At 43.7% G+C, this 22,859-nt stretch overlaps 3 protein-coding genes across 3 annotated transcripts in view; 1 reads left to right on the top strand and 2 right to left on the bottom strand.

The window, feature by feature from the left end:
• The window catches only part of fryl (furry homolog, like), a 59,758-nt gene extending 50,367 nt beyond the window's left edge, over nucleotides 1–9,391 (top strand). The window contains exons 56-59 of the mRNA XM_079221410.1: nucleotides 1,237–1,305; nucleotides 6,286–6,396; nucleotides 6,774–6,967; nucleotides 7,805–9,391. Of these exons, the coding sequence (XP_079077536.1) occupies nucleotides 1,237–1,305; nucleotides 6,286–6,396; nucleotides 6,774–6,967; nucleotides 7,805–8,048 (618 nt within the window). The 3' untranslated portion in view covers nucleotides 8,049–9,391. The remainder of the gene's footprint in view (nucleotides 1–1,236; nucleotides 1,306–6,285; nucleotides 6,397–6,773; nucleotides 6,968–7,804) is intronic.
• An 865-nt stretch (nucleotides 9,392–10,256) lies between these two features.
• Nucleotides 10,257–12,197, bottom strand: zar1 (zygote arrest 1; the record flags this gene model as incomplete). Its single annotated transcript, XM_079221226.1, has 4 exons — nucleotides 10,257–10,400; nucleotides 10,480–10,554; nucleotides 10,685–10,777; nucleotides 11,517–12,197. The coding sequence occupies 4 exons, from the start codon at nucleotides 12,195–12,197 to the stop codon at nucleotides 10,257–10,259; spliced, it is 993 nt and encodes a 330-aa protein (XP_079077352.1).
• A 1,893-nt stretch (nucleotides 12,198–14,090) lies between these two features.
• Nucleotides 14,091–20,108, bottom strand: slc10a4 (solute carrier family 10 member 4; the record flags this gene model as incomplete). Its single annotated transcript, XM_079221367.1, has 3 exons — nucleotides 14,091–14,621; nucleotides 19,170–19,380; nucleotides 19,660–20,108. 3 exons carry the CDS (start codon nucleotides 20,106–20,108, stop codon nucleotides 14,091–14,093), a joined length of 1,191 nt encoding a protein of 396 aa, XP_079077493.1.
• Between the last annotated feature and the right edge of the window lie 2,751 nt (nucleotides 20,109–22,859).

Genomic DNA, 22,859 nt, shown 5'->3' with positions numbered 1-22,859 from the left:
AATGTTCACATATTGTGTTATGATTTGGGTTAGAGAATGTTCACATATTGAGCTATGATTTGGGTTAGAGAATGTTCACATATTGTGTTATGATTTGGGTTAGAGAATGTTCACATATTGTGTTATGATTTGGGTTAGAGAATGTTCACATATTGTGTTATGATTTGGGTTAGAGAATGTTCACATATTGTGTTATGATTTGGGTTAGAGAATGTTCACATATTGAGCTATGATTTGGGTTAGAGAATGTTCACATATTGAGCTATGATTTGGGTTAGAGAATGTTCACATATTGTGTTATGATTTGGGTTAGAGAATGTTCACATATTGAGCTATGATGTGGGTTAGAGTTGGACCTTACAGCTGCATCATTTCAAACAAATAATCATCCTGAAAGTGATTTTTTTTTTTTTTTCTAGGCAGACCTGAAATCTTTTAATTTTTTTTCTGTGTGTCATCTTCATTTATTTTTAAACAGTAACATATAGACTGATATTTACACATCTGAACTAAATCTCACATTATTATAATACCAACATTATTCAAATTGCCCTAGTGGTTGCAGAGATACACCCTTTTTAGTTTGGGTATGATATTTTCGAGGAAAGGGCCTAAAAAGGTTTTTTAAAAGGTTAAGACTCAGCTGCAGTTTAAGTGTGTGTGTGTGTGTGTGTGTGTGTGTGTGTGTGTGTGTGTGTGTGTGTGTGTCATAATGGCCTCTCATCACAAGAGAGGTGGACTTGTGTCCGTTGCCCTTTTATCCCTTTTACGCCATCGCAACCATGTCAATGCCCCGAGGGCTCTGAGACGAATAGCTGACGCCGTCTGAGACGCTGCGCTCCATGAGTAGATTGAGCCGTCGTTAGCGGCGGCATCGCCGGTCACATCCCTTCTGCTGAGGGGATAAAAATAACTCTGCGCTCCTAAATCAGTTATGGGGAGGCCGAGGCCCGGAGAGGCTGCAGCGAGGAGGGGGAGGGGAGGAGATGGCAGGGTTCTGGGATGCGGGGCGCTAAGTGAATGAGACGGCATCGGTCCCTGGAGGGAAACAGGCCTCCTTTAATTCGCTAAGTACAACCCTCTGATTAGATCTCCTTCCTACCAGCCTTTTATTACACAGACACACTGATGTAGAGCAGAGGGAGGAAACAGAAAAGCTCTTTGAGTGATCTTCCTCTCCGTTTCCTAACGTTTGTCTCTCGTTGTCTCTTTCACCTCATCCTGTCCTCCCTTCAGTGGCTGGAGAACTGCAGGAAGACATTTGGTGACAAAGATGGCGGCCAACAAGCCGACACTCACACACAGGTAGGAACGCACACCTGGTGGGCTAATGGAGGCGAATATTGCTTTTAACTAGTGTCGGCTCAAGATGACGTTTCAAGAATCCCTTAAATCGTTAAAAAAAAGGGAGGTCCGAAACCAAAATGGTTGCTTCAAAATGGTCGCTTCTACCACGTAGATGGAGAACTTCTTGCGGCCAATCAAATGGCTTCATGCGAAACCCTGTTTGCATAAAACACAAGAGACTCTTTTAGCTTGCTAGTCTTCTTCTTATCCAACTCAACAACACCACCTGTTGTCCTGCTTGTTGAACAAACAAACCAACATTCAGCGGGTTAAAATTGCACCACTTTGTAGGCTAGTTAGCCAGTTAGCTACTAGTTAGCCAGTTTGCTGCTAGTTAGTCAGTTAGCTGATCATTAGCCAGTAAAGCTGCTAGTTATCGAGTTAGCTGCTAGTTAGCCAGTTAGCTGCTCCGATGCTGCTCATTAAACAGCATGTAAACTCACCGCATGTGACCTCAGTCCGTTAGCTGCTGCCGTGGTTCCTTGTTTCTGTTCACCACTAACAACGCTGTCTGCACGTCACATGAAGGCCTGAGTCCTCGTTCCCTCGTTCAGCCTGTCACTGAGGAGAGTTTCTTACATTTTCTGAAACACTTTTTTTTTCTTTGGCTTTCTTTAGATGATTAAGAAGTACTAACAGTAAAAAACATATTTTTTTTCCTACAAAAAGGAATGTGTTTAAAGATAATTTTGTTTTTTTTAATCGCCATTGCAATATCAATCTGCACGACAAATATATCACGAAGACACATGTATATATATATATATATATATATATATATATATATATATATATATATATATATATATATATATATATATATATATGAGAAGTATCAGTAGAAAACTGAACTTTATATTAAAAGCTATATTAATTTTGTTGAATTCAAGAATGTTGGAAAGACTTTTCTCAATTTTCTTTTTTATTCAACAAGCAATTTGCTTTCAGTTCACTGCTAAAACGTAGCAAAGTGAACTTTAGTATTAGTTTATTTTTTGCAAATACTATTATATTTGTGTGTATATATATATATATATATATATATATATATATATATATATATATATATATATATATATATATATATATATATATATAATGTTTTAGGCAATAATTAAGTTAAAGAGAATGAAGAGGGGTCATCATTTTATAGTTTCAAGTCTTTTATGGTCATTTAGAGTCAAACAGACCATAAAGCAGGGGACGCTTTAGGGGCGGGGCTACAAGGTGATTGACAGGGGATGCTGCGTTGTGGTTCCTCACAACGTGATTGGTCGAGGCCTTTATTTGCAGTGTGGAAGCTCAGAAAAATCAACCCTTTCCCGGAGGAAACAAAATGATTTCCTTTTTTGTTTTTTTACTGTATAATATTCGCGTTCCGTGGAAACCGTTATAAAAAATATACTGATGCATAAATTAGTCATAAATACGGCCTTTAGGTTCAAACGGATGTCCAGTCACAAGAGCAGCGCTCTTCTTCCTGTAGCCCGTTATCCTGCCCTTCAAAATAAAGCTGGTTGCCGTACAGCTGGAGCTCTCACCTGTCCAGGTGAAGAGGAGGAGCCTCCTCTCCTCTGCCTCACTGTGTCTCAGCCGCCATGTGGAAGCGCACTAATTCTTGATCTTTCTCTCCTTCTGTTTTGTTTGTTGTTGTGTGTTGTTGTTTTTGTGTGTTTGTATGTGTGACCTGCTCTCCTTCTTGCTTAGCAAATGGAAAATCTAGCAGTAAGTGGTTCTCATATTATAGACTCTTAATAATCATGACATCCAGACAAAACACTGACCACCTCGTGTGTCTCTGTACACACACACACACACACACACACACACACACACACGCACCCTCATGTAACCCATCTCGTCCCCATCCTCCCAGTCAGAGCTCACTGGTCTCCTTTACGGCAGCATGTGCTTTTTCCTTCTGTTGCTTGATAATCAATGATATAATATTGATCAATAATCACCTCTCCGTACTGATGAAGATGAAGAACGTTTTAGAGTTCCTGGTGATTTCAGATGTGCCGGCTTTTGTTGTTAAAGTTACTGTGAGGAACTTTTAATTGGTCCTGAACCTCTCAGTCTAGTCCTGGTCCTCTATAGACCTCATGTAGTCCTGGTCCTCTATAGACCTTAGTCTAGTCCTGGTCCTCTATAGACCTCAGTCTAGTCCTGGTCCTCTATAGACCTCATGTAGTCCTGGTCCTCTTTAGACCTTAGTCTAGTCCTGGTCCTCTATAGACCTCAGTCTAGTCCTGGTCCTCTATAGACCTCAGTCTGGTCCTGGTCCTCTATAGACCTCAGTCTAGTCCTGGTCCTCTATAGACCTCAGTCTAGTCCTGGTCCTCTATAGACCTCATGTAGTCCTGGTCCTCTTTAGACCTTAGTCTAGTCCTGGTCCTCTATAGACCTCAGTCTAGTCCTGGTCCTCTATAGACCTCAGTCTGGTCCTGGTCCTCTATAGACCTCAGTCTAGTCCTGGTCCTCTATAGACCTCAGTCTAGTCCTGGTCCTCTATAGACCTCATGTAGTCCTGGTCCTCTTTAGACCTTAGTCTAGTCCTGGTCCTCTATAGACCTCAGTCTGGTCCTGGTCCTCTATAGACCTCAGTCTAGTCCTGGTCCTCTATAGACCTCAGTCTAGTCCTGGTCCTCTATAGACCTCAGTCTAGTCCTGGTCCTCTATAGACCTCAGTCTAGTCCTGGTCCTCTTTAGACCTTAGTCTAGTCCTGGTCCTCTATAGACCTCATGTAGTCCTGGTCCTCTATAGACCTTAGTCTAGTCCTGGTCCTCTATAGACCTCAGTCTAGTCCTGGTCCTCTATAGACCTCATGTAGTCCTGGTCCTCTTTAGACCTTAGTCTAGTCCTGGTCCTCTATAGACCTCAGTCTAGTCCTGGTCCTCTATAGACCTCAGTCTGGTCCTGGTCCTCTATAGACCTCAGTCTAGTCCTGGTCCTCTATAGACCTCAGTCTAGTCCTGGTCCTCTATAGACCTCATGTAGTCCTGGTCCTCTTTAGACCTTAGTCTAGTCCTGGTCCTCTATAGACCTCAGTCTAGTCCTGGTCCTCTATAGACCTCAGTCTGGTCCTGGTCCTCTATAGACCTCAGTCTAGTCCTGGTCCTCTATAGACCTCAGTCTAGTCCTGGTCCTCTATAGACCTCATGTAGTCCTGGTCCTCTTTAGACCTTAGTCTAGTCCTGGTCCTCTATAGACCTCAGTCTGGTCCTGGTCCTCTATAGACCTCAGTCTAGTCCTGGTCCTCTATAGACCTCAGTCTAGTCCTGGTCCTCTATAGACCTCAGTCTAGTCCTGGTCCTCTATAGACCTCAGTCTAGTCCTGGTCCTCTATAGACCTCAGTCTAGTCCTGGTCCTCTTTAGACCTTAGTCTAGTCCTGGTCCTCTATAGACCTCAGTGTAGTCCTTGTCCTCTATAGACCTCATGTAGTCCTGGTCCTCTATAGACATCATGTAGTCCTGGTCCTCTATAGACCTCATGTAGTCCTGGTCCTCTATAGACCTCAGTCTAGTCCTGGTCCTCTATATACCTCATGTAGTCCTGGTCCTCTATAGACCTCAGTCTAGTCCTGGTCCTCTCTAGACCTCGGTCTAGTCCTGGTCCTCTATATACCTCATGTAGTCCTTGTCCTCTATAGACCTCAGTCTAGTCCTGGTCCTCTATAAACCTCAGTCTAGTCCTGGTCCTCTATAGACTTCAGTGTAGTCCTGGTCCTCTATAGACTTCAGTGTAGTCCTGGTCCTCTATAGACCTCGGTCTAGTCCTGGTCCTCTATAGACTTCAGTGTAGTCCTGGTCCTCTATAGACCTCAGTCTAGTCCTGGTCCTCTATAGACTTCAGTGTAGTCCTGGTCCTCTATAGACCTCGGTCTAGTCCTGGTCCTCTATAGACCTCAGTCTAGTCCTGGTCCTCTCTAGACCTCATGTAGTCCTGGTCCTCTCTAGACCTCAGTCTAGTCCTGGTCCTCTATAGACCTCAGTCTAGTCCTGGTCCTCTATAGACCTCATGTAGTCCTGGTCCTCTATAGACCTCATGTAGTCCTGGTCCTCTATAGACCTCAGTCTAGTCCTGGTCCTCTATAGACCTCAGTCTAGTCCTGGTCCTCTATAGACCTCATGTAGTCCTGGTCCTCTATAGACCTCAGTCTAGTCCTGGTCCTCTATAGACCTCATGTAGTCCTGGTCCTCTATAGACCTCAGTCTAGTCCTGGTCCTCTATAGACCTCCATCAGTAACCAGACCACCAGAGAGAAGATGGTCTGGTTCTAGAGAGTTCTTCTTAAAGATCCTCATCAAAGCCACCGGGTCGGATTCTGGTGAAACCAGATGACATCATGCAGGTTCACCAGAACCTCCTTCAGCTCAGACTCCAGCAGAGACCAGTCCACCGTGGACTAGACCCAGATCCAGCAGAGACCAGTCCAGATCCAGCAGTAAAAGGAGGTTTTCTAAAGGGACCCTGGTGCTCAGAGGCAATACCTCTCTCGTCCACAGGGGGCGCCAGAACCAAGTTCCTTGCCGTAACTTTAAAGTGACATAAAGGCATTTTAAGGGCCGCGTGCGAACAGGATATCACTGGAATATTAATATCTCTATATAATGTGTTCTTCAGATGTAATATTCTGTGCACGTAGTCATTGTCGTCAGGATGAAGTTACTTTCCGTGTTGCATGTCTTTGGTTCCGGTCCCACGCCGGTTCAGATCCGTTCACGTTCCTCCCTCCATGCGGTCCTGGATGGGGGTCCGGCCTCTCGGAGACCTCCTCTGGGTGTTCTGATCGAGACCTCACGACTAACTCTAGGCCCCGTTAACCCTTTCATCTCTAACCCAGGACCCCGTCTAATCACACCTTCACCTCAGTGATTTGTATTTCCTTGTACCCGCCATGGCTTCCCTGCTGACTCGGCTGTCTCTCTGCAGGAGCTGGAGTTGTGTCGCCGGCTCTACAAGCTGCACTTCCAGCTGCTGCTGCTGTTCCAGGCCTACTGCAAGCTCATCAGCAGGGTGGACACCATCAAGAGGGAGGCCGAGGTGAGACCAAATGAACTGCATCTGCACGAATACGTCTAGTTTGTTGCCTCAGGAAGTCTTTTTACGTAGTTTTATATTTAAAATGATGCTTTACATACATTAACAGTATATTTTATTGCTAAATACAAGCAGGGCTGGTATTCTCCGGTCTGGTTCTCTCATCTCCTGCAGTAGAACTCTGTAGTTCCTGTCCTGACCTCGTAGAACGTCACTGTCCCTTTAAGGCGGTCGCTGCCGCGTCTCGCTGGGGCTTTAATTCGATTTGTGCCGAATGAAATCGAATGACTTCTAACTGAGCGATGGGGTCGGCGCTTCCAGTTAATAATTACGGAGGTTTATTATTCATGCAGTGAGATTAATGTCTCCTTGTCTCTCAGGTGACCAACATGTCCGAGGAGCTCACCGTCCTGGAGAGCTGCCTGAAGGAGGCGGAGACGGGAGGCGGCGGCCAGGAGGACGCGAGCGCGTCGGACTCCAACCCGACCGACACCGAGGCCGCCATCCAGGCGCTGCTGGAGACGCTGAGAGCGCGAGACTTCAGCGCCGCGCTCTCACAGGTCAAAGTCTTCAGGTGAGGCGAGCGACGAGGAAACCAATCAAAGAGCATTTCATAAGTGATCGTGTCAAGGGACTGATGGAAATGATTTGTATCCTGGTTTATTGATGTACTGGTGCAACCGCTACCAACTTTCGCTCTTTTTTTTTATTATGATATTGTATTTATTTATTTCTATAAATACATTTTTTATATCTATTTGTATATATATATTTGTATAATTATATTTATATATATTTTTTTGTTAATCTTTATTTTTTTATTTATATTGTATAAATGTTATCCATTTTATAAATGTTATACTTTTTTATATACATTTTATAAATGTTATTCATTTCATAAATGTTATACATTTTATAAATTAAATAGTTTATTTCATTTTTATTTATTTATTAAATCAATTATTATTATTATTATTTTTAATTTTTTTAATTTTTTGAACTGACCGTGTTTGTAAAATCCCCAGACGTGTAAATAGTTTTTATATTACACAATAGTAAATAGTGTTTTTCTACCCCAAGTACACAACCCCTTAACCTTTTGTTAATCTTTATTTATTATTTATATTTTCTTAATTCTTTTTCTTTTTTTTTTCTTTTTCTTTTATAAATGTTATTAATTTTATAAATGTTATGTATTTTATCTGTATTAACTTTATACATTTAATAAATTAAATAGTTTATTTAATTTGTATTTAATTATTAAATGCATTTTTATTTTTATTTATTTTTATAATTTTTTTATGAACTGACCGTGTTTGTAAAATCCCCAGACGTGTAAATAGTTTCTATACTCCCCAAGTACACAACCCCTTAACCGGCTCAGTAACTTACCCACAATCCCCCTCTGCAGGTCCCTGTGGCCCGACGACATCTTCGGCGGCGCGGCGGACGACGCGGTGCGGACGCTGCTGCACATCTACTTCCGGCACCAGACGCTGGGCCAGACCGGCTGCCTGGCCGTGGTCGGGCCCAGCAGGGACCCGGCTCAGGCCAGCGCCCGGCTCACCGAGCTCAACCTGCAGATCCGAGAGGCTCTGAGTCGGGCGCAGGCCGGCCAGCCGCTCGGCGCCACCGTGCTCAGCACCGGGCTGTGAGCGCCGGCGGCTCTGGACCGGACCGGACTAGTATTTCCCCCCTGCTCTACACAGACCTCGCCTCAGCTGTAGAGAGAGGGTAGACAGCGAGGGGCTTCACCTATAAAGGGCTAACGGATGAGTGGGAATAACTGTGACTCTTAATATATATATATTATTATTACACGTATGAATGCTTCAAGCTAACGTCTTTTCCCAGGACGAGCCAAACGTGCAAAATTCAGTTGCAATAAGTCGCGTGGTGGTTTTTCACCTGGGAAACAAAGAGAGGACGCAGTGGGATGAGGACTTTTATTTTGTATTTTTTGTTGCTGGACCCGGGTGGTCCGGGTCCGGGTGCTGGTTCGGGAGCATGTAGTCAAGACCGTCAAGATCCATAAGCAAAACGCAGGAGAAAATATCTTTAATTAAAACGTTTTTTTTTTTTTTTTTTTTTTAAAGCATGCTTTGAAACAGAGAAAAACAGGAAGAAAAAGAAAAAAAGAAGCACTGCAAGAATATTTTTTTGAGAAATGTATTTTTTATTAGAGCTAACAATCCTAGGTTGTAAAATGTTAGGATATTTAACATTGTAGCCCTGTGGGACACGTCTGCCTTTCAGGGAGTGTACAAAGAGAAATATATATATCTGTTTATGGATCTGCTTTCAGAGCCTCGACACTCACTCTTTAACCAAATAAGTAGCTGCCTTTAGAGACTGTGTGACACACACACACGCATATAGACTGGCGACAAGTCCTTATGGAAACATAACTTATTTTACTCTGTATATATTTTAGAAGATGTATAGTGTAAAACCAGTATTTCCCCTGTACTTTGTGTGATGCACTGTTTCCCGTCTGGATGAAGCGACGCAGGAAGAAGTCTGATGATCCGCTCCGCCTTCGTCATCCAAACTTCCCAAAAGGCCGCCTTTTTGTTTTTTTAGTTTTTGCAAAAAGAAAGGTTCCTTTGGACCGTATGCATTCCCTTCTCCTCCACTGTGACGCTCATGACCCTCGTGAAGAGGGAGGACTGAAGTTTTGTTTTTTTGTCCAACGTTACTTTGAGTTTTTTTCCGTTTCGATCGACCGACTCGTGAACGCAGGACTTTAAATGATCCGACCGCTTTCTGGAGGTCGTCGTCATGGCACATCGTAACACGTCACTGTACTCATTCCTCAGCTCCTTTTGTTTTTTTCCCTGCTTGTCTGGTGCATTTGAATGCTGTTCTTATTTAATGAATATATTATTTACCTGGAAGATGTTTTAACGTAGAGGTGCATAAAACCAGTTTTGTTTTTTTTCCCCTTCACTCACATACCAGCCTTCTCTCTGGATGAATAAAAACTAATACAGTTCGAGCTTGGTGTTCAATAAGAGTGCTTTCTTTTACTGTGTGATGAGACTGAAGGTGTTGGGATCGAGCCCCAAAATAAAGTCAACATGTTTCAATGTAGACTCACCTTTTATCATAAAACATGCAAGTGGTCGTCCATGTGCAGAAAAGTCACCTTTTTATTCAGTGTCGTGAAAATGTTCCAGGTGAGTTTATGGATGTAGTTCCTCATTTTATCTGTTATTGGACTACTGAAAGCCAAAATGACCTCTGACCTGTGTGCATGCAGCCAGTCACCAGTTGAAGTTTCTTCTGGTTCTGAACATCTGAGACGCATCTTTAAATTTGACAACTCTAAATGTATATTTTCCACCATAACGTGGTATATTTTAGTGTAAAACCCAGTGGGTCCATAATGTGTGAAAAAGCTCTAAACCACCAGATCAGAGGCGCAACAACAATTCTTTCATCTACAGGAGACCCGTGTGGAGTTTAATGTCCCTTAAAGCATCCATGTTAGTATTTCAGTTCCTTCTGGAAAGAAAGCTTCAGTAGAGTGCAGGTAGCCATTTATTATATAGCAAAAAAATTGTGTGGGGCTTAATTTCATCAACACAAAACAGGCACGAAATAAAGTTTTGAAACATCAATTTTTTTTTGTTTTCATTCGTTGCAAAAAGTGAGTTAGTCTTGGAGAGTTGAGCTCGAGAGGAAACGCACACGCTCTCCTGGATGATGAAGCTGCTCTGGATGATGACGCTGCTCTGGATGATGACGCTGCTCTAGATGATGACGCTGCTCTAGATGATGACGCTGCTCTAGATGATGACGCTGCTCTAGATGATGACGCTGCTCTAGATGATGACGCTGCTCTAGATGATGACGCTGCTCTAGATGATGTACTTGAAGCTGAAGGTGCTCTCGCAGGAGAGCCGCTTGCCTTTGCAGCGGCCGCACAGGTCCTGTCGGTGCGGCCGCTTGGGGTCCACGTGCCGCTGCGTCACGGCGCACGAGCAGCGAGCTTTGTTGCAGGTCTGGAAGGAAGGAAGGAAGATGCTTGGTTAGTCGTGGCACATTAGAGGTCACAGGATCTAGAGGAGTTAGAGTTCTTACGTGACATGTGATGTCCTCCACGCGGTACGGGTTGAAGTCCTTTTGGCATTTTCTACAAAACTGTTTGAAGTAAACCTGAAACACAACAAGGCGCTTCAGTGAGTCATGACTGAGTCATGACTGGAAGAGTTTGCTCCCCTTGGTTTGGTGCAGAGGTGAAGTACTAGTCTTAAACAAGGCAGGGACATGAATGAGTGCAGCTCACCTTGTTGGTGCCCTGAACGCACCACACGTAGGCGCTCTCCCATCGCACGTTGCATTCTCTGCAGTGGTAATATCCGTACTTCTGCTCCAGAAACTGAGGACGAAAAGGAAAAAGTCAGGGAGTCTCTTCACTGCAGACAGATGCTCAACATCCGGCTGCTTTAGGACGTTTTGCACAGTGAAAAAGCTAGTAACCACATGACCTTTTTAAATAAGTCAATCTAATTAAGATAATGTCATAAAAATCCTAATTGTATCATCTGAATCAGGAGGCTTTCCATCTAAAAGCTCCACAGCACCTGAAGTCATGTCCTTATTCAGCGTCAGGGGCCCTGAACTGACAGACCTCATGATGACGTCACATGAGCTCAGTTTAGGATGAAATCTCTGAAGTTTAACCCTTTATTTGCTTTAGTTTACTGCTTTGACATTATAAAGACCATAATCTGATTATATATTATTAAAGTATATATCTATACAAGTAAAAACAAATTAAAATAAAAAGCATAAAAGAGGCTATCAAGGCCTTTTGGTATATATTCCTTCCAGTTTGAAGTTAAAAAACACTTAATACTGATTATATATAGTAGATTTTAACAATAAAAGAATAGTCGCCCCAAATTTACTGCAGTTTTATGTGAATTTAAAGTGTATAATATATATATATATATATCCCTTCAAATGTATGACCACCAATAATAACTGTCCAAATGAGTTTTATTTTTCCATATTTCATAGTTTTATTTATACTCCTCGTTTCTCTAGATTATATTACATTTGTAAATGTAAATGTTTTGTTTACTTTCCTCCCATAACCACGTGATGAAACTCACCTGGAAGCGCACGCGCATCTTGCCCTTTGACCCCTCGGCCGCGCGCAGCAGCTCTTCGCTCTCCAGCTGCTCGCTCCCGTGAGGCTCCGGGAGCTTCCCGGCGCGCGTCCCCGCGGAGTCTGGCGGGTCACCGGGCGTCTCTCCGACCTGCGCGGCACCGCACGAGGCCTCTTTGATGTTGGGGTTGTTGTTTTCGTCGACCAGGAAGGAGGTGACGCTCCTGTAGGCGATGGGTGAATACACCGCGAGGGTGCGCGGGTACCGCACCCCGCCGGGCGTCTTGGGGCTGCCGCTTCCGCCGCTGCTGCCGCTCCCGCCGCCTCCGCGCGTCGCGGCGGGCTCCTGCCGCCTCCTGCGCCCGGAGTCCCGCTTCCAGGCCAGCAGCGTCCGCGGGCCGATGGAGCACTGCACCGCGGCGTCGCTGCGCGGGTTGACCTGCACCGCCACGTCCTTGGTGTTGGCCTTCCGCAGCCTCGGGGTGAGTTTGGGGTTAATCTGGGACAAGATGGACTTGAGCTGCGCGCGCTGGTGGTTGTTGAAGGCGTCCGCCGCGTCGCCGCAGTGGGACAGGTAGCTCTTGTACTTCCAGCCCGCGTCCTTGGCCCGCGGGTACCGGGCCCCGTAGGGCCCGTAAGAGGAATAGAAATAACTGTCGACTGGCTCGTCACCGTACGTCGCCATGTTTGCTCAACCGACGCGAGTTGCAGGTGTTTCCGTTTAAGTAGATTGGGCAACGCGGACTCTTCTATTAGGCCAATTAGGGTCAGGTGTGTGTGTGTGTGTGTGTGTGTGTGTGTGTGTGTGTGTGTGTGTGTGTGTGCGTGTGTGTGTGTGTGTGCGTGTGCGTGTGCGTTTTAAAGTGAGAACATGAATATGCTTCTCTTTACAAAAAGGAGAAGAAAAAATGTATATATGTGTCAAAGAGTTTAAATTGAAACTCATTATCATATAAATATGTTTATGGTTTGATGCTGTCGGCTCTTATAATGTACATATTGATAATACTAATCAATATTCAGAAGAAGATGAATATCTAAATATGAATGGTGATTATTAGGATCTGATGGAGGAACAAGGAGAGAGGAGAGAGGAGAGGAAAGGATTCTAACTAATAAGGTCACACTCGTCTTAACGGTTCTGTCTTGGTTTTCATAAATAATGATAATGGTATGTGTGGATTGTGTTACTGTAGAAAAAGAAGTAGAAGAAGAAGCTGATGAAGAAGAAATAAAATAGAAGGAGAAGAAGAAATAGGAGAAGAAGAAGAAGGAGTAAAAGTACAATAGAAGAAAGAGAAGTAAAAGAAATAGAAGAAGAAGAAGACGTTTTTAACTTTTCTGTCTTTACATATTTATTTGATACACAGTTTATAGTATTATATGTAATATACACATATTGTACATGTTGTCTGTGGAGCTCAGACTCGTGTTTCATGAGGATTTAATGATTTGAAAAGCGTTACACGTCACCAGTCGGTTTTCATGCTTCTCTTTTTCATGCTAAATAACTTCCAACAAATGAATAACCTCATTTATAAACTCTAGATTGATTTTGAGGGATTCTTTGTTTTACAGATCCGTCGTTAAATCAACTCATCGACTCTATTTATTTATTTCCTTCATAAGTAGTTTTTATGCTATTTTTTCATGACAAAACAAATGAAAACATCTCTTAGACATTGCCGTAAAATGCAGGTTATAAGCCGCATCTACTAAATACATTTTAAAAAGTTGTATTTAATCATAAACAAGCCGTGGTGGTTTATAATCCGCTGTTGCTGTTGCTGCTGCTACTGCCCACGTCCCGCTGCCCGAGTCGGGCGACGCTACCTTTGGTGGTTTTCGGGGAGCTAGTAGGGAGCTAGTAGGGAGCTAGTAGGGAGCTAGCTGCTGCAGCTCCGCGAGCGCTAGCAGTAGCTGCCACATGAATTTGTGGCTGCACGGTTTGAGAACAAGTAAACAACAGTGTTGTCAGCACTAGCTCCCCGCTTGCTAGCTAGCGCTCGCCAGCTCCCCGCTCGCCAGCTAGGGCTCGCCAGCTAGCGCTCGCCAGCTCGCTGGGTTAGGACCCTGCCTCTAGGACCCCTGCTTCAGACCTGTTTTCCACCGCGCCTCCTCGCGATGTCTCTGCAACTGCTGCTAAATATAGAATTGGAAAAATCCACAAATTAGCCGCACCGATATTGAAGCTGAGGAAAAAAGTAGCGGCTTATAACCAGAATTTTACAGTAGTCGTTTTTTAAGGCTTTTTTTATGCTTAATAACTTTTTTCCAACAAATGTAATTAACACATTTACAATCTCTAGATTCTAAAGAGGCGCTGAGCGAGAAACTCGATTAAACTCATCGATTAGTCGCCATAATAGTTTCGAGTGTCCAGGCCCGGTCACACAGCGGTGTTTTAAAACGCTAATGATGATTTTGTCAAACAGAATGCGTAAAGCTTGATGACATTAATCACCTTTTTTATTACATTTCTTCCAGCAGTCGGGTCGGCGGTGATCATCTGGGACGTCCCGTCATCGCCTCCCTGCAGGACGGCGCTCACCATGACGGATCCACATCGCCGGTCTGCTCAGACCGGCGTGGGGTCGGGGGGGCAGGGGTCCAGCGTGATGGAGTTCGGGTCGCTCACCGTCACGGCGCCGTAAGTCGAGTCCATGTCCTCGTCGTCCTGGAAGCGTTGGTACGTGATGCCCGAGTCCTCGCCGCCGCCGCCCGCGGCGTCCGGCTTGTGCAGCACCTCCTTCCGGTAAAGCCGGTAGGCCAGGATGAAGACGCCGGCCTCGGCCGCCTGGAACAGCGCGTACAGCAGGGGGAACATGTACATGCCCCCCATCAGCTGGGGCGGGAAGGCCAGCTTCAGGATGGCGGTGCACAGCTGCACGTTCTGGCAGCCGGTCTCCAGGGACACGGACCGCCGGCTGCTGGGCGGCAGGTCGAACAGCGCGGCGAGGCCGTAGCCGGCCGCGTAGCCGCACAGCGGCATCAGCACGGCCACCGCGTATACGGAGGGCGGGATGGTGGCCAGCAGCTCCGGGCCCAGCATGGCGCCGGTCAGGATGAAGAGCAGCACCAGGGTGACCAGCAGGGACCACAAGGAGACCTGGAGACAGGGTCCAGACCTGGGTCAGCCATTTTATACTGGGGAGGGTGAGGGGGGTGGGTATTGTCCTTGAAGTACACGTAACTGTCAAAGGTTCATAAAATATTGTTTTTATGACTTTTTTAGGAAGCACAAACTATGACATTATTTACTTTTCTCCCTACATACTATACTCACATTAAAACGTACGTACTGACGTACTACGCTAAGATATCTTAAGGACATACTATACTTTTTTAGATAGCTTACTTTACTTTATATAGTGGACTTTTTTTCGATGTATTGTGTTTCAAAACGTACCATAACATGGCTTTTTATGTAACCACTACATGTAACCACAACATGTAACCACAACATGTAACCACTACATGTTACCACTACATGTAACCACTACATGTTACCACAACATGTAACCACAACATGTAACCACTACATGTAACCAAAACATGTAACCACTACATGTAACCACAACATGTAACCACAACATGTAACTACAACATGTAAACCACTACATGTAAACCCCTACATGTAACCACAACATGTAACCACTACATGTAACCACTACATGTAACCACAACATGTAGCCACTACATGTTGCCACTACATGTAACCACTACATGTAACCACAACATGTAACCACAACATGTAACCACAACATGTAACCACTACATGTAACCACAACATGTAACCACTACATGTAACCACTACATGTAACCACTACATGTTACCACAACATGTAACCACAACATGTAACCACTACATGTAACCACTACATGTAACCACTACATGTAGTCACTACATGTAACCACAACATGTAAACCACAACATGTAAACCACTACATGTAACCACAACATGTAACCACGACATGTAAACCACAACATGTAACCACAACATGTAACCACTACATGTAACCACTACATGTAAACCACTACATGTAAACCACTACATGTAAACCACTACATGTAACCACTACATGTAAACCACTACATGTAACCACTACATGTAAACCACAACATGTAACCACTACATGTAACCACTACATGTAAACCACTACATGTAACCACAACATGTAACCACTACATGTAACCACTACATGTAAACCACTACATGTAAACCACAACATGTAACCACTACATGTAAACCACAACATGTAACCACTACATGTAACCACTACATGTAATCACTACATGTAACCACAATATGTAACCACAACATGTAACCAGTACATGTAACCACTACATGTAACCACTACATGTTACCACTACATGTAACCAGTACATGTTACCACTACATGTTACCACTACATGTTACCACTACATGTAACCACTACATGTAACCACTACATGTTACCACTACATGTAACCACTACATGTAACCAGTACATGTTACCACTACATGTTACCACTACATGTAACCACTACATGTAACCACTACATGTTACCACTACATGTTACCACTACATGTAACCAGTACATGTTACCACTACATGTTACCACTACATGTAACCACTACATATAACCACTACATGTAACCAGTACATGTTACCACTACATGTTACCACTACATGTTACCACTACATGTAACCAGTACATGTTACCACTACATGTTACCACTACATGTTACCACTACATGTAACCACTACATGTAACCAGTACATGTTACCACTACATGTAACCACTACATGTAACCAGTACATGTTACCACTACATGTAACCACTACATGTAACCAGTACATGTTACCACTACATGTTACCACTACATGTTACCACTACATGTAACCACTACATGTAACCAGTACATGTTACCACTACATGTTACCACTACATGTTACCACTACATGTAACCAGTACATGTTACCACTACATGTTACCACTACATGTTACCACTACATGTAACCACTACATGTAACCAGTACATGTTACCACTACATGTAACCACTACATGTAACCAGTACATGTTACCACTACATGTTACCACTACATGTTACCACTACATGTAACCACTACATGTAACCAGTACATGTTACCACTACATGTAACCACTACATGTAACCAGTACATGTTACCACTACATGTTACCACTACATGTTACCACTACATGTAACCACTACATGTTACCACTACATGTTACCACTACATGTAACCACTACATGTAACCACTACATGTTACCACTACATGTTACCACTACATGTTACCACTACATGTAACCACTACATGTAACCACTACATGTTACCACTACATGTTACCACTACATGTAACCACTACATGTAACCAGTACATGTTACCACTACATGTAACCACTACATGTAACCAGTACATGTTACCACTACATGTTACCACTACATGTAACCAGTACATGTTACCACTACATGTTACCACTACATGTTACCACTACATGTAACCACTACATGTAACCAGTACATGTTACCACTACATGTTACCACTACATGTAACCACTACATGTAACCAGTACATGTTACCACTACATGTAACCACTACATGTAACCAGTACATGTTACCACTACATGTTACCACTACATGTTACCACTACATGTAACCACTACATGTTACCACTACATGTTACCACTACATGTAACCACTACATGTAACCACTACATGTTACCACTACATGTTACCACTACATGTTACCACTACATGTAACCACTACATGTAACCACTACATGTTACCACTACATGTTACCACTACATGTAACCACTACATGTAACCAGTACATGTTACCACTACATGTAACCACTACATGTAACCAGTACATGTTACCACTACATGTTACCACTACATGTAACCAGTACATGTTACCACTACATGTTACCACTACATGTAACCAGTACATGTTACCACTACATGTTACCACTACATGTTACCACTACATGTAACCACTACATGTAACCAGTACATGTTACCACTACATGTAACCACTACATGTAACCAGTACATGTTACCACTACATGTTACCACTACATGTTACCACTACATGTAACCAGTACATGTTACCACTACATGTTACCACTACATGTTACCACTACATGTAACCACTACATGTAACCAGTACATGTTACCACTACATGTAACCACTACATGTAACCAGTACATGTTACCACTACATGTAACCACTACATGTAACCAGTACATGTTACCACTACATGTTACCACTACATGTTACCACTACATGTAACCAGTACATGTTACCACTATATGTAACCACTACATGTAACCACTACATGTAGTGGTTACATGTAGTGGTTACATGTAACCACTACATGTAACCACTACATGTAACCACTACATGTAACCACTACATGTTACCACTACATGTAACCACTACATGTAACCACAGTGTGACCAGAGGAGCAGCATCCTGTGGTCAGATGAGACAAAGATCAACTGGAAAGAGAAGAGAAGGAACCGCCTCACAGTGAGGCATGGTGGTGGTGGCATTATGGGATGTCTGGCTGCCAATGGAACCGGTTCCATCGTATTTATTGATGACGTGACGGCTGACAGAAGCAGCAGCATGACAGCTGCAAAACTCATTGGAGATGGACGATGACCCGAAGAGTTTTTTGAGAACTTGTTTTTAAAACTGTATCTAAAAGTGTACATATTACCACTTTATGGATAGTGTTTTTATATATATTTTCTTACTTATTATAGTGTGTTTTTCTTTCCTAAACTGTTGACAGAGATTCCTGCACAACAAGTCCAACGTGTCTGGACTGTTGGTCTAAGCACAAATGGCAAATAAAGAACCTTGAACCTTGAAGCGTGCTTTTCTCTTGCTGAAGACAAAGCTGAGGGGGAAATGCCCCGTGTCTGTGGGTTCCTTCAGGCCGTCATTGACTTGCAACCATATATCAAAAGTGACAATTTGATTTATGATTATGTTACTTTTGGTCCCTTCAAAAGGGGGCGGGGCCACGTGTAAATTGTCTTGTAGGTTCCTCCAGAGGTTTGGATGTAAAGTCCCTCAGAGCACATCTGGATTGTTTCATTGTGTTCAGAGACGACATGATGGACATGTCCGAATATCTATGTTCCTTATCTACTGCTTATTCCACATACTCTTTATGCCATATTTATTATGTATCAACGTGTCACATTGCCCTGCACTCTGATGCCTCTTTTCACTTTTAGTTAGAAGCTAAACTGAATTATTTTTTGGTCTCAGTATCGAGACTTTGTGCCATGAAAATAAAGACGTTTTTTTTTTTAAACAGGGATGGAGTCTGCGTGAAGGATGAAGGCCTCATGCTGCTGACGTCACTGTCTACTTTAACATGGTGGACGCGACCCAACCTCATGTGTTGCTTTTATCAAATGAGAGGGGCGGAGCTCTTCCGGGCAGCGCCTCTGACGTCACTGCATCCCCCTCTACTTAAAACAGGGAAATTACGCATTGCGCTTTTGGGCAAAAGGTTCTTAACCGAAGGTACACGCGGTCTAAAGTAACCTCAGTTTAATTCATTTAACTCGCTCAGCTCATCGGTTAAATGTAAAAGTAACTTTGAGAGACTTCTCTTCAATTACCTTTAAAACCACGTCGGCCACGCGCGTGTACCGGTACCTCAGCAGCACCCCCAGCCCGATGGGGATGAGGGTGCTGCACAGGGTCAGGATGATGGCCCCAAAGGGCATGAGGTCCACCACCGGGGTGTTGATCCAGGCCCGGCTGTAGATCCACAGGCACAGCGGCATCAGCACGAGCGCCAGCAGGGTGGAGGATATGGTCATGACGATGCTGGGGAGGAGACGCAGATCAGTTTAAACCGCGAGACCAGTTTAAACCAGGAGTTGGGGTTCGGTCACACTGTGGGATCAGGTTTCAGTTTGACAGGAAACTCAGTGAGTTAAGAGCCGCGTGAAGAACTTGAAGTCGCGCGTAAAGTTGCACCAAAGTCCCCGTTCCTCCAGTGCGTAATGTGCTGAATAATACGCGCAACGTAGATCACCTTGTACCTTTGTAGTTCCACTTCATAACTCCCTGATTTGTTTGTGGAGATATGTAAAGTATATCTACCTGAGATTCATCTCCCCGTTCACCAGTAGACACATGATGTTGGAGAGGTTCCCTCCCGGGCAGCAGCCGCAGAGCAGGACCGCCATGGCCGCCACGTCGTCCAGAGAGAAGGCCAGCGCCAGCAGGAAGGCCACCAGGGGCATGATGACGAACTGGCACACCAGCGCCAGCAGCACCCCGACGGGTCTGCGCACGTGCTCCCCGAGCTGGCTGATCTCCACCGTGCAGCCCAGCCCCAGCATGGTAAAGCACAGCACCAGTCCCACGAACACGTTGATCCCGTGGCTGAGCGGGGAGTCCCAGAAGGCGGGCACCAGGTGAGCGGGGTCCGGCGGCGGCGCGGCCATGAACCCAGCTCCGGACGCGCTCTCCTCCCGGAAGATGGCCACCAGCCCCGCCACGGCAGTGTCCTTTGGATGAGCCACGACCTGCTCCAAAGTGCCCGACATAAAGTCCGTGAAGCCGCCCAGCAGGCTGGAGTTCTCCATGGCGCACCAGGAGAGGCTCGTGCGTAATGACCCTAGTGGCGCACTGGCACCGAGAAACAGCGCTCACTGGTCCGAGGACGCGCTGGGGGCCATGATGGCGCTACTGGTCTTAAAGAGACTCTCTGAGGCAGACTGGGGCCGCGGATTGGCTCCCAGAGAGAGAGAGAGAGAGAGAGAGAGAGAGAGAAATAGAGAGAGGGAGGGACAGAGAGGGAAGGAGGGAGGGAGGGAGAGAGAGAGAAGAGAGAGGGAGAGACAGAGAGGGAAGGAGGGAAAGAGAGAGAGAGGGAATATCAATAACGCGCTGCCCTTTACGCTGCGCTCTGCTACGTCATAAGGAGAAAAGGTCCCAGAATATCAGTCCAGTTATGACATATTTACAGTTTTCCATTAGGGGAATAAAACCCAACGGAGAGTCTCTGCCACTTACAGACTAGAACGTAGACTCTCTGTCACTTAAAGACTAGAACGTAGACTCTCTGTCACTTAAAGACTAGAACGTAGACTCTCTAAAGACACATTCTAGTGTGCATATCTGCGCCCGTTTCTTGTTGTTGCGCTTTTTACGCACGGATCCTGGAGGGTAGGAGATCTGCTCTGTCTGAGTGACGTCACATGTCTTCAGGGCACCGGGGCGGGACAGCACCCATTGGTGACTCATCAGGCTCGCATCTGGCTCCTCTCCAATATATATATATATATATATATATATATATATATATATATATATATATATATATATATATATATATATGTAGGATTTTTTTTATAAATAGGATTTTTTTACAAAGGGTTTTTATTGCTCTTTCGGCATGAAACTTTTTTTTAAATTTTATTTCTTTATCCAGTTTCTTTTTTATTTCTTTTTATTTGTAAATGTCCACTCAGGTAGACAGCATGCGTTTTTGATTTTAACTGAAGAAATATGTGTTTAACAAAATGAATGCAATAATATATAAAATGTGAAAACTCTAAAATAATATTTGCATATCCAAAGAAAATGAGCAGACTATCTTTTATTATAATTGGCAAATCCCCCGGGGCACGAAGCCACAAGACACTGCATGCAGATGTAAGGAAAGAGGAAAGAAAGAAAGGAGGAAAGGAAGGAGGGAGGGAGGAAAGAAGGCCTACTACTTTCTCTTCTTCTTCCTCCTCCTCCTCCTCCTCCTCCTCCTCCTCCTCCTCTCCTTGATGTGTCCTCTGAAGGATCCGAGCAGAGACTCGTCTTCACACTCAGCAGTTAGAGGAACCGCGTGCTACATTTCAGGTTTCATATTGTCTTATTCTGCACCCTCGAGGACGATCCGGTTATGAATGCCAATGCATGCCCATAATAGCCCGTAATCAAGTTAAAGAACGCTCTCCCAGGTTTCATTGTCGTAATGAACTCTGCTCCACGGGGAAATGGGCTGAGCTGCGTGTGAAACTTGTCATCCCTTGCTACGTTTCACCCGTTTTAGGGTGAGGGAATGTGTGGGAGACGAGCAGCAGCGTCTCTTCACCCCTCGAGGGGTCGACGTCTGGATTTGTGCCAAAATACTGCCAGTTGTTGTTGTTGTTTTTGTGTTTGCGGCACATTCAAGTGCTTCGTCTCTCCGGAGGAGCTCGTTCATATAAACAGTTTTATATTAAGATGTGGAAATGGAAGGGTTTAGGTGAGAATAACAGTTAACTTTAATTTTAATTTTATTTTGAAATATATTGACCCAGAAATTAACTAAAATACAGATTTTTTTTTATCAGTAATCGTATTAAAGAAAGGGTTGTTTTGGGAAATGCATCTTAAAGGGACAGTTTGGATGTTTTGAAGTGTGTATGCTTCTCCATACTCAGTGTTTCTTTACTAATACATACACTAATAAATCAATATGCTGCCGTGGACATATTCTAGACGCCTAAAATTAGTTTTTACTTCAGAAACCATCAAATCATGTTCATCAGAAATTCATGGAGTATGAAGGTGATTAAGTATTTTATTAACAACTTCTGACAGAACATGATAAGGAGAGACAAATCAAAATAGAAATACTTATTTGAATCTGACACTGAAAATACATTTCAAGAAATCTTTATTTATAGTCCTTTATTAAGGAGAAAACCGGATCACCCGGTTAAAACCCAAAGAACTATATCAATCAAAGAAAATGTTTTTAAGGGTGGAAACCGGATCACCGGAATACCTCCTTAAAAACATATTTTTTTACTTGAATTTATGTTTTAAAAGGAGGAAACCGGATCACCCGGGATACCACCTTAAAAACATATTTTTTTACTTTAGTTTATAAGTTTTTAAGAGAGGAAACCGGATCACCCGGGATACCACCTTAAAAACATATTTTTTTACTTGAATTTATATGTTTTAAAGAGAGGAATCCGGATCATCAGAATACCCCCTTAAAAACATATTTTTTTACTTGAATTTATATGTTTTTAAGGGAGGAAACCGAATAACCCGGAATACCCTCAAAAAAACATGTTTTTTTAACTTTAATTTATGTTTTAAAGGGAGTAAACCGGATCACCCGGAATATCCCCTTTAAAACATTTAAATTCAAGTAAAAAAATATGTTTTTAAGGGAGGAAACCGGATCACCCGGAATACCCACTTAAACACATAATTTTTTTACTATAATTCATGTTTTAAAAGGAGGAAACCGGATCACCCGGAATACCCCTTTTAAAACATTTAAATTAAAGTAAAAAAATATG

Source organism: Taurulus bubalis (genome assembly GCF_910589615.1).
Source record: "Taurulus bubalis genome assembly, chromosome: 7".
Taxonomy (NCBI): domain Eukaryota; kingdom Metazoa; phylum Chordata; class Actinopteri; order Perciformes; family Cottidae; genus Taurulus; species Taurulus bubalis.
Note: the sequence above shows the minus strand (reverse complement) of the source record. Positions and strands in the feature narration are given on the sequence as shown.